Genomic DNA, 12,968 nt, shown 5'->3' with positions numbered 1-12,968 from the left:
GATTCTTGTCAATTTCAGCTATTCGTTACTCAGAATACAGACAAGAAATGAATAGGCTACTGTTTGTTCAGCCACTGAACACTAGATGGCGAAATTGTACATGACAGTCGGGATGATTTTCCCACAACATGAACTGTCAACAATAATATAGACTGATTAGCTAGGCTATATGTGGTGTGTGTGTGTGTGTGTGTGTGTGTGTGTGTGTGTGTGTGTGTGTGTGTGTGTGTGTGTGTGTGTGTGTGTGTGTGTGTGTGTGTGTGTGTGTGTGTGTGTGTGTGTGTGTGTGTGTGTGTGTGTGTGTGTGTGTGTGTGTGTGTGTGTGTGTGTGTTTTTCTATCCTGGTGGGGACTTCAACCTGAACTCATGGGACTTGTGTCACCGGGGGGACCTAAATTGAGGTCCCCATGAGGAAGCAAGTTTATAAATCATACAGAATGAGTTTTTTTGAAAATGTAAAAATGCAGAAAGTTTTGTGTGATGGGTAGGTTTAGGGGTAGGTTTGGTGTAAGGGGAGAGAATATACAGTTTGTACAGTATAAAAACAATTACGTCTATTGAGAGTCCCCACAAAGATAGTGAACAGATAGTGATAGTGTGAGTGTGAGTGATATGTTCAGAATTTTTTTTTTAAATTAAACTGGGCAGTAAAAAAAAAAAGAGCAGTATTTCCTTTTCTCATCATCAATATTTTATTTTATTCGTTTTAATTTAATGGATTTGAACTTTGTGATTTTTGAACATTTCATATTTTGATATTTGAGGTTGATACAATATATTGTTCTAAACTGATGATTCACTGTTTGTTTTTGTTTTTTAATAAAAAGTAATTTCATTACTTCATCGGGACTCTTACAAGCCTATATGGAGTGAAGAGTAGCCTAAATAAAAAGCAGCCAACAAGTGTCCAGCATATGTGGGAACTCCTTCAAGACAGGATGCACCTCATGACGTCGACTGAGATAATGCCAAGAGTTCCAGAGCGCGGAAAGATGGATTTCATTTTTTTAGGATTATTAATCTAAACGTTGAACATAGTATAGTAATTAAAAGTGAATGGTACAGTTCTAATTAGGCTCTTAAAAGCAAAACGTGCAAAAAAGAAAAGATGCACACTTTTTTGAGATGTGCTTAAGTTTCTCACATAAACACCTGTGATGTATTATTAAATTCATTAAAATGTGTAGGCCTACTGCTTATTATTATTTCATTATGCTATACATAAGAAAAAAAAAAAACATGATGCCTTTTATTTGAAGAAAACCATTGAAAAAGGGTCATTTTGACCCTTTTTATGCATGTTTTCTGGTTCCTGCTTTCAGGGATCTCTCTCTCTCTCTCTCTCTCTCTCTCTCTCTCTCTCTCTCTCTCTCTCTCTCTCTCTCTCTGCCCATTGGCTGTTAGGGTCTATGGTTCACATGCAGCCCATCATTGGTTTTTACGAGTCTCACCCCCTCCCACTCTCAGCCGTCCTCCTCTCGCCTGTGTTTAGCAGATCCATGTCCATCATCTACCTCTGGACGGTCAAGTTCGCTGGCACGTCACGTCCGCACTTGAACTTGCAGCAGCTCAGGGGGCTTCGCTTACTTTTCCTTTCCTGTCTTGTGTTCTTCTCCGAGAAGCCATGAAGCCCAACGCAAGCGTCTTGCCACTACACGCGTCTCTTCTGTACTATTCTCTATAGTTCATGTGGGATACCCGATGCATCGCTGAAGAAGATTTTTGCCCTGGACTCTCCGAAGACTCTGGCTCTTCCCAATGTGAACCCAGCTGAGACCGTGTCCAACATGTCTCGCCGCAAGCAGGGCAAACCCCAGCACTTAAGCAAACGGGAGTTTTCGCGTAAGTTTGTCTGTCTTATGGCTACATTTCATATAGATCAGTTTTAAACTGTGTTCGTGAAGGTGCGTCTCAGATGGAACGAAGCGCGTTTTGATGTTGAGTTACGCTTCGCTATGATTCAAAACGCGTGAAGGTTGATTATGCATTTATGTGCAGTGTGTATGGATGTATATAAGTAAATTAAACCTAATTTGTTAGGTTTTTAATCATAAAAAAAAAAAAAAAAAAATCAAATTTCACTTTTGAGTTCACATTCCCGTGGGATCTTTTAAAAGCCCGAACTAGTTTGTACTAATTTTAGGTTGTAATTAATACATTTGTGATGTGTAGACTATTGTAAACTTTTATAGATTGGCTATAGCCTACCATCTGACGTTTGTTTACAAAAACTAAACAAGAGTATCTACATTTTAGAAAGGGTTTTTCCCTTCAACTTCCTCCTTCGGTTCTTTTCAAGATTGAAACGGGAATCTAGATGACGAATGTTTTTTTTATTCAGAGAAAGAGTGTTCGTTTGATACTACAAACCTGGTTTTATGCATCTATCATGTCAAACCTGTAAAAAAAAACCGGCGAGGCGATCAAAGCACCTCAAGTGTTCCGTGTCAAAACCTTAACACAAAGGCACCTCAAGTGTAAAAATACATGATAAAATCTCCATGAACTCATATGAAAGTGAAGTTATTCTTGGTCTAGTAGGGTTTTGGTTTTATACCTGTATTTCAGTTGCGTTTGAACGTGTTCTCCGATACGGCATCTTGAGAAACGAGTTGCCGCTAGGGGGCAGAAAATGAACAAATGAAGGTCCATTCAAGATGAGACAGTACTAGGTGAACTTGAACTTGGTGTTATTCAGCCCAGCCTTCTCTAGTGTACCCACACATCTCCTGTTCTATATACATTACAGTGTTTTTTATATAAACATTGCTTCGGAGTACATGTGGGCCAATGACAAAAGATGGCCAAAAGGATAAATCTGCTCAAGGTCTAGTTTAAAAAACATGTGCCATAGATATATAATATTTGTATTCATTATAATTTGGTACATTTAAAAAAAACTTTAAAAAATATCTTTGAATGCTATAAAAAGATACTTAAATACTTTCCTTGCACCTTGAATCCTCATAACTTTTGAGTAATTTGATAGTTATTGACCCGTATCTCTTTTTAGTCATTGCGTTTATCATGTATATGTGTATTAAATCAGATGAAATATTCTCAAAGGATGGAGAATGGTTAGTGCTTATGGAAATGCATTGTTTGGAAACTCTCCTGATGCTTCACAAGAGGTTTGAATTACACCTGCTTGTCCAACGCATTATCCGATCTAAGGGCTTAAAAGCCGTAAAAGAGGATTGATTAAAATATCGGAGCGTGTTTTTTAAGTCTTCGTCTGAAACTCATATATTGTCGCCCCCACCTTTTGTCCCACATGACCTGACACAGAATTAGGGTTAACCTACCACCGATGGCAACAATCTCCCTCAGCCCAGTTCAGACGCATGATGTGGTTTTGATTGCTCTTTCATATGTTCTGGCTGTCCTTTTGGGAACTACCCCACATACTCCCCTCAATAGCTAACCTCAGTTCAGAGGATTCCAGCACTTTTAACTAAATGGGTTCCAATCATCTTGCAGTCAAATTAGAATCTATTTTTTGATTCTCTGAGGTGTTGGGTTCATTAAGACGTGAGATTGGCAGGATAATGAACAGGGTCATGCAACTAAAGTGAACAACCCCCTCCTCTTTACCATTACTGGGCAACCACTGTTTTTTCTCTCCGTCTTTGGTTTCTCATCTTCTCTGCATCTGCCTTTCATTGACTGTCAGTATTCCTCTGACAGAAGTGTCAGCATTTCAATAATGGATAGATATTAATGTCTCCTGGCGCAAATGATATGCTGTTGCATTGTAGCACTGTGAAAAGTTCCCGAATTTGAATATCATTGTGCCTAAATCAGCATTTATTTATGACATCTAACTACATATGACATATAACACCTCTAACACCACTACTGCAGATTTCAACACCTCTTCCATTCATATGGAAATGAATATAATTATCACTTACGGTACATATACTGTATAATTAGCACTTATCAACTCATTATCAGGTTTCGCTATGGATATTACAGGAAGTTATTCTGCCATCTCTCACACCTCCCTTTCTGCGTCTCTCCTACCGTAGCCGAGCCTGTGACGGCAGATATCCCAGAGGACGGGGAAAGCCACCCCAGATCGGAACCATCCACCCCTAAAGGGGATCAGGACCTCCTCACCTGTGGTCAGTGCCGCTCCAGGTTTCCTTTGGCTGACATCCTGGTGTTCATCGAGCACAAACGCAGGCAGTGTCAAGGACGCCTATGCATGGACAAATGTTCAGACCTGTCTCCGTCGCCTCCACCCGCAGGCCTGCGGCGAGCCTGCGTCCCTGTGGAGGTGGCAGTTCAAGTTTCGCCCCATGGAGAGGAGCATTTAGCCTCCACACCGCATGGATTACGGCCCAAGCAGGAGAATTTAACAGGTAGAGTAACAGATGTGTCCATTGAAGAGAATCTATGAGAGCGCTTGCAAAGTCGAAACTTCTAATCGAGGCCTTGATGAGTACCGTGGTTTTTACAGCCTTCCACTTTCTGTTTATGATTGAGCCTTTTATTTTCAGGAAAAAAGGAACTTGACTGTGTAGTGGATGAAAATAGTGTCCTTGCTGTCAGTATGAATGGACATTCTCTCAGTTCTCTCATGTGGCTTTCGCAGATGTTGCTGTGTTTAGTGTGGTTTTCATAAGGTCATATCTTACTCCAGTAAATGTATAGCTGGAGAGTGGTACATTCATACTGATAAAAAAGAAAAGAAAATCATTTTCAGCTGTCCGAGACTAGATCTGCCACAGATTGTTACTGATTCTAGTCATTTTCAGACTTATGAGAGAACGTTTCCCTTTGCTTTAGCCACAGCGTATCCGGAAAGAGGAAAAACATGCTGCATATATCTTGATATTATGTTGCAGTTATACATTTAAATGGATAGTTCACTCAAAAATGATTTTTTTTTTCTTCATTCATCCTCGGAACACAAATGAAGATCTTTCTGATGAAATCTGAGAGCTTTCTGTCCCTCCATTAACAGCTACGCAACTACCACTTTTGTAGAGATTGTAAAACGAATCCATATGAGCGGTTTAGTCAAAATTTTCTGAAGAGACGCGATTGCTTTATGATGAATAGATTACATTTAAGCTTTAATTGATATATAAACTTTAATCAATGCACACAACAGTTATGGTAAATGGAAACTCAAGCATGTTCACTTGACGTGCGAATACCAATGACCTTCATTCTTGTGTTACGCAGCACGTTTGAGCTTCCGCGAGAACCAATGAGGTTCGTTCTCGTGTTATGCAGCACGTTTGAGCTTCCGCGAGAACCAATGAGGTTCGTTCTCGTGTTATGCAGCACGTTTGAGCTTCCGCGAGAACCAATGAGGTTCATTTTCGTGTTATGCAGCACGTTTGAGCTTCAGTGAGAACCAATGAGGTTCGTTCTCGTGTTACGCAGCACGCTTGAGCTTCAGCAAGAACCAATTAGGTTAATTCTCATGTTACGCAGCATGTTTGAGCTTCTGCAAGAACCAATGAGGTTCGTTCTCGTGTTATGAAGCACGTTTGAGCTTCAGCAAGAACCAATGAGGTTCATTTTCGTGTTACGCAGCACGTTTGAGCTTCCGCAAGAACCAATGAGGTTCATTCTCGTGTTACGCAGCACGTTTGAGCTTCCGCAAAAACCAATGAGGTTCATTCTCGTGTTACGCAGCACGTTTGAGCTTCAGCAAGAACCAATGCACTTCATTCTCGTGTTATGCAGCACGTTTGAGCTTCCGCAAGAACCAATGAGGTTCATTCTCATGTTACGCAGCATTTTTTTTAAGCTTCCGCAAGAACCAATGAGGTTCATTCTCATGTTACGCAGCACGTTTGAGCTTCCGCAAGAACCAATGAGGTTCATTCTCGTATTAGGCAGCACGTTTGAGCTTCAGCGAGAACCAATTAGGTTCATTTTCGTGTTACACAGAACGTTTGAGCTTCTGCAAGAACCAATGAGGTTCATTCTCATGTTACGCAGCATTTTTTTTAAGCTTCCGCAAGAACCAATGAGGTTCATTCTCGTGTTACGCAGCACGTTTGAACTTCCGCAAGAACCAATGAGTTTCATTCTCGTGTTACGCAGCACATTTGAGCTTCCGCAAGAACCAATGAGGTTCATTCTCGTGTTATGCAGCACGTTTGAGCTTCCGCAAGAACCAATGAGGTTCATTCTCGTGTTATGCAACACGTTTGAGCTTCCGCAAGAACCAATGAGGTTCATTCTCGTGTTACGCAGCGCGTTTAAGCGTCCGCAAGAACCAATGAGTTTCATTCTCGTGTTACGCAGCACGCAAGAACCAATGAGGTTCATTCTCGTGTTACGCAGCACGTTTAAGCTTCCGCAAGAACCAATGAGGTTTGTTCTCGTACATCAAGCAGGTTCGGTTGAACGTCTGTTTATGTTTGCTGATCAATGTTTATGTCAATAAAAGCCTAAATTCAGAGTCTCTTCAGAAAATTTGGACTAAACTGCTCGATTCATATGGATTAGTTTTACGATCTCTTTATGAACTTTTTGAAGCGGCAAAGTGTCATTTGCGTAGCTGTCAATGGAGGGACAGAAAGCTTTCAGATTTTATCAAAAAGATGTTTGGAATGGCATGAGGGTGTGTAAATGAGAACAGAATATTTGGGTGAACTATCCCTTTAAAGTAAGCAAAAATTGAATGCAAATGAATTTTTAGGGCTTCCACTTTAAAATGGAATGCTGCTATCAGCTCGGCTTGAGCCAGACACACTTTTCTGATTAAATTATGAATATATTATAATTGACGGGATTAGGGATTGGGTTTATTACTACATCTACCCACCTACATTTCTACATTTGATAGCATTAGAAAGTATTTTACAGTGTACTTGTTACAAGCACTTACTATAGTAATAACAGGAAATTATGCATAGTTACATGCAACTAACCCTAAACTAAACCCTAACCCTATAGTAACAAAATGTTAATTAATATTACTGTTACTTACTTAATTGTACGGTAAAACTGTAACAAGGACAAAAAAAGAGTAAGCAAAAGTACGCCTTGTAGTATCTCTCAGGACGTTCTGTGTTTGCCCGGCCCGGTCCAGACAGGTCACACGCTTTCACCGTTACATGTAAAGCACATGCGTGATCTGTCGCGTCGTGCAAGCAGATGTCCGTCACAACAGATGGAATTCCGTATCGGCTGTAAATGGTGAATCCGTTAAAGGTTCACGCTTGGAGAAATTTGCATGATAAATAATTTAAGATATGCATGTAGACACAGCAGCTTTTAATACCCCCCTTAACAACACCCCATCACACCCCCATTTTATTCAAGTCTGAATGCCCCCGAGCGGCCAGACGATGAGTTCAGGCAATAACCCCTTTCTGCAGACTTCCCTCCATCCCCCAGCCCCCTTATCTGCTATCTCTCTGGGGTTATTTTCTTAAGTACATCCATGTGAAGCCATTTTCTCTGAGGCTGATATAGGTGATCCCGTCTGGTATTGTTGTTTAATAAGCGCTGTAGCGTCTCCTGGTCCCACAGACTTTAGAAACGGCTCTTCATTATGTAAACACAAGGAGAAGAACTTTGATGCTGAGTTAACTACAATATTTTATTGCACGGATCATATTTACATTGCGCGTTAACTGCGCGTAACTACTAAATTGTGATGAAATGGACTCTTTCTGTTATGTTATCCGGTGTCTGCTGGTGTTCTTGGCCTTGGTGTCTTGATGTCGTTGGCACTGATCCACTATTCTCTTACTGGGTAGAGTTATGGATCATTAGCTGGAGCAGAGCAAGTGGAACGGGAGACAGGAAGTTTGGGGATCCCCCAATAGTGCACCATCACTGAGGACCTTTACAGGCTTCTCACAAAAGAAAATTCTTTTTTTGTCCTAGATAGCAAAAGGAATAAATGGCGAGGATATATGAGAAAAAGACCCTAGTAATCTCACATTTGCCTTCAGACAAGATCTCAACAATGTCTCAAATTGTACTCAAATTTCAATATGAACTCAAATTTTGAGTGTACACTGTACACATTCATTTCTCATATCTGTGTACTCTTGAGCGATAAAGTTTTCCTGAGTAATTTGATGCTACACAGAGGAGAGGTGATGTTTCTTATATTAATGTCGTAGAAAGGGTGGCTGATCTGTAAAAGCATGTGTGTGTGTGTATGTGTTTGTGTGTGGTTTGCTGAGTCTGTCCAGACGCAACATGACAGAGCGTTTGACTTGGCAAACGCTGCCAAGGGTTCCCTTTCAGTGGGCATATGGCAGGACATTGGCACAGAGCAGACGGGAACGTGTATTGTGGTGAAGTTTATATATTTGTAGCTGACATGGCATTTCAAGCACTAACAGCAGTGTCCTGCAGTTAAACATGCATACTATTTAGCATCATTATTATTATTTTGCATGCAGGTTTATGACCTCATTAATTGAGAGACTACATGGAATATTAGTACTTTTAAAAATTCCATGTCACAATACATGATAGAGTTACACGTTTTTTTAAATGTCAATTAAATGTACTTATATTTTAGTTTGATAATGTTTTGTTATTTAATATTTTGTATTTTTTTAGGGGATTATTTGGTACTAAATTATATTTACGCAGAAGTTATAATCCATTTGTTCACTTTTTGAGCATAGACCTGAAGATGAAATTTCCAGCTTAAAAACTGTCATAAATATTAAATGCTTTGGAGCACAGACTTTGGTCTTTCTAAAGAGGACACTTGGCAGATTATTGCTGAAGTGAAAAAAAAAGTTTACAAGTGACCTTAAAAAAAAAGTTATAAAAGTTTATTGTTATAAAAAATGCACAAAAATACTATTTTCAATTTGTATATATGTTTTCCAAAACATGTTTTACTCTAAAACTGCAAGAAAATCAAAACCGTAGATCGAAACAAGCTGTGTTCCAAATTTGAGGTTGATATCTTTTTGTTTCCCATTAATTTCCAATGAGGTCATTTCTGACTGCTGACTTGTTAGGACCATTTAACTTTATCAAATCATGTCCATTATTGTGTGTGTGTGTGTGTGGGTGTGTGTGTGTGTGTGTGTGTGTGTGTGTTCACATAGCAAGTGCTAAAACCTTTACCAAGTTTTGTACTATTCCAATGAAGTTAAAAAAAAAAAAAAAATAAATAATGATTCGGTCAAAATTGGCTGTAGACCAAAAGAGATTTAAGTGAACTGCAAAAAAAGCTAAAAGATGCTTAAAACAATGAACATCATTGGAATGGAGACAGTTCAAGCGCATAAAATACTTTGCCTATATTCATAAAATTATACAGTGCACTGATAAAAATTTGGTTTGCATAGCAGAGCTTGCAGTGCGCATGAAGACACATTTATTGTGGACACACATACACATCTCCATGATATGTACCGACTGTGTTGTGACACCCCTTTCAGCATGAAGCTATGTAATCATCAGATCTGTCAGGATCATATGATATTTTGACTCACCTGTGTGTGTGTGTGTGTGTGTGTGTGTGTGTGTGTGTGTGTGTGTGTGTGTGTGTGTGTGTGTGTGTGTGTGTGTGTGTGTGTGTGTGTGTGTGTGTGTGTGTGTGTGTACTTGCTTGTGTACGGATATGTTTGTGTATGAGTGCGGCCAGCCAGCTGAGTTGTAGACACCTCTATTTAGTGATTGCCTGGAGAATACAAAACTGCCTGCAGCTCTGTGTTGAAATATTATTGGTAATATAAAATATACAGTACAGGGTTTGTACTGTACAAGCTTTATTTTTTGCAAAAAGCATCAAACATGGGTATAATATGATGGACTCAATATATGTCTATGCATGTGTGTGTGTGTGTGGTCTGCAGCTGGTGTGTCTTATCTGTGTTCTATAGAATGAGATAAAGACCCAGGAGGCCCCTCACTGTCTGTGTCTAGGGTCATGGTTCCCTGAAAATCTCTCTCCCTGTCTCGGTGTCTTTCTCCATCTACATTTTATTTTTACTTCTTTATTCACGCTTTTGCATGCAAACTCAATTTCTTTTGGGTCAGTTGGTTGCACTGGAGTTGAACGACATCTGTAGTTTTGCCACACTGTGAAATGAAACAAATATGAACGTTAATGCACATCTGTAAAGATACTTAAGACTCTGCTCTTCTGTCTTTGAACGTTGGACTTTGGAAACGGCTATAGACAATGAATAGGAGGGCAAATAATCATTTAATAATATGTAAAGACATAAGCTTTGTAAAGCACAATACAAGAAGTTCTGTAAGAGGCTGATTAATTCGTTCAATTCTTGAGTATTTAATTTTGCTCTTTTACTGCAATAGAAGCACTGAAGTGGAATGTAACAAAATGTTTAGTCTTTTATCTTGGGAAGCATTCTCTCTCTCTCTCTCTCTCTCTCTCTCTCTCTCTCTCTCTCTCTCTCTCTCTCTCTCTCTCTCTCTGAATCTCACTGATAATATTCTGTGGCTCATTTGAATTTGAAGCACTTCTTTAATCTTCAAAGCCTTGATTGCTTTATGAATATGCATGGTACATGCAGACTTTAGTTCATTACCTTGTTGTAAATTCTAATGACCATTAGTCCCTCTAGGTAATTGCCAATTATTTTGCATATTTGATTAGCCCATTATGAGTTCATTCAGTTGATATGCGTCAGGCGAAGACGGGACTGAGTCGCTAGAGAAATAAACAGATCAGAACAGAGCTGCGCACCATTAAAAGGTTTTTGGAGTCTTTTATTCCAAGTCTCACTGTTTAAAATAGCATTTTCATATAACAATGAGCATTGCATAAAATGTAAACAAACATCTGTGGATTCCCATGTAGCAGTCATGAGCCAAAGTCATAAATGATTGATCGCTCCAAACAGAATGTAGTTGGATTAGTGCTACATGATGCCTCATAATGGATTATTTAGTGTTTCTAAAACACTAGCAACCGAAAGGAGATTGAGGTAGCTTGTCGATGTGTAATTCAATGTGTGCTATGATTAATCTTTCATCATTTGGTTCATTTGGTCATGATTCCAAGTTCACAACAACACAAAGTTCAACCATGATAAATGAATTTGAGTTGAATGCACAACTACAATATTTGAATTGGAATTTGAACGTAAACGCTCTTAACTATTTTATGTTGCATTGCGAAATATGTCAAGAGTGCAATTTCCAATTCTTTTGCGTCAACTTCTGTTTTGTTTAAGGTTAAATATTTAAGGTTAACATGTTCGTAGCTAGATAACTGAAGAAAAACATGTCTGATTTAATGCCACAGACATTTGAAGTGAACTGTATCGCCCCCTTGAGTACCGGAAGTCACAGTAAAGTAAAGACACATTAAAGTAGGCTACATGCAAATATTTGCGTGAAGTATTTCAGGAATATTTATATCACTTACTTTATTAAGTTCATTCTTTCACTGTTACCACGGTGTAAAGGCCTGTTCGCACCAAGAACGACAACCATAAAGATAACAATATTAGCGTCCACACCAGTGGGCAATATCGTTCTGTTTATTCTAAGCACATGGGTGTCTGTCACTTTAAATGCTCGAGCTTGTTACAGCAGAAGGATTCTGATTGGCTGGCAATGGTTTTTATCGTGCCATTATCGTCATGTTCGCTGTGGTGTGAACTTTGCTATTCTTTAATATTGAGATTTTAGAACTGTATACTTATTGTTAACGTGCTTGGTGTGAACGAGTCTTAAGGGGGTTTTTCGGCACTCACGGTAAATTTTAGAAATCAGCACCTGTGTTTCATTTTCATGTATGATGCACTGCAGCTGGCGCTACCTTTATCTGCCCCATCACAGGTGCTGGCTCTCCTCCGGAGCCTGACTTAACCCTGTGTCTATGTCATGGGGTGTGAGAAGAGGCCGGCAGGGAGGCCGACGGGGACACAATGGGGGGATTGTGCTCAGGGTGGGGGCTAGGAGGCTGAGGCAGCCCTGGCTGTGGCCAAACAGGTCGGGCCAGACAGCATGATAGATGGCTTTGTTTAAGGGTCCCGGGGTGGGGCCTGAACTTGAGGCACTTTGTTTATCCTGAATAGAGCAGGGGGGAAGATGCCGGAATGATCTATGTCTCACTAGCTGAAGAGCTTTTGAGGGAAGGAGACAGGAACGAAGAGAAACCTCCTCAAAAAAGTGACCAAAACAACTCAGGAAACCAGACAGACAGAAAGATAAATTCAGTTGAAAAAGAGTACACCAACATTTTTTTGGAATCTGTAATTTACTCACCTGCATGTCCTTCCAAACACGTTAAACTGATTTTCTTCCATTAAACAAAAATATTGAAGTTTTTATGAATGTCAATGCTACTCTTTCAGACATTGAAAGTGGATGATGACAACAAAAAAGGCATCATAAAATAGGAATTATCTATATGATAACTTTCTGTGTGTTACTCAGCTGTCCAATCAAACCTGTCTGCCTGATTTTCTTCCATGAAATACAAATATAGAAATTTTGATGAATGTACATGCTCCTCTCTTCTATACTTTGAAAGTGAATGGTGACCAAAACAAAAAAAAAGCACAATAAAAGCATTAAAAAATAATTGTCCATATGAATTATCAATATGACAACTTTGTTCAAGGAACAGACCAAAATTTAAGTTATTTGCTAAAAATGTTGCCCTCACAACCATTACAGCTTGAACAGTCTGCAATAAATATCTCCTTGTATGTTCCATGAAAGAAATAAAGTCATGCAGGGTTTGTTTGTATTTTTAGATTAACTATTCCTCTCAGAAATATTGGCAAAGAAATATGACCATGTCACCCCTGTTTCAGCATCGGCTCCCAGTCCATTTTAGGATCCAGTTTAAAATTATTGTTTTTAAAGCTCTTATAATGATCAAGCTCCTTCTTATCTCAATGATCTTCTTAGTCCACATTCATCAAGCAGATTTTTAAGATCCCTTTTAAAAACTAAGGGTGATAGAGATTTTTTACTCACTGCCTCACGTTTATGGAATCAATTGTCACTGGACTGGAAAAAAGGCTGAA

The 12,968-nt window shown here is 39.3% G+C and overlaps 1 protein-coding gene across 1 annotated transcript in view; it reads left to right on the top strand.

The window, feature by feature from the left end:
• The first annotated feature begins 1,512 nt into the window (after window positions 1-1,512).
• The window catches only part of bcl11ab (BCL11 transcription factor A b), a 28,793-nt gene continuing 17,337 nt past the window's right edge, over window positions 1,513-12,968 (top strand). Inside the window, exons 1-2 of the mRNA XM_079841063.1 lie at window positions 1,513-1,842; window positions 4,032-4,367. Of these exons, the coding sequence (XP_079697189.1) occupies window positions 1,788-1,842; window positions 4,032-4,367 (391 nt within the window). The 5' untranslated portion in view covers window positions 1,513-1,787. The remainder of the gene's footprint in view (window positions 1,843-4,031; window positions 4,368-12,968) is intronic.

The sequence above is a fragment of the Gobio gobio genome (assembly GCF_949357685.1).
Source record: "Gobio gobio genome assembly, chromosome: 17".
Lineage (NCBI taxonomy): Eukaryota > Metazoa > Chordata > Actinopteri > Cypriniformes > Gobionidae > Gobio > Gobio gobio.
The sequence above is the reverse complement of the archived record's forward strand: the minus strand, read 5'-3'. Positions and strand labels throughout refer to the sequence as shown.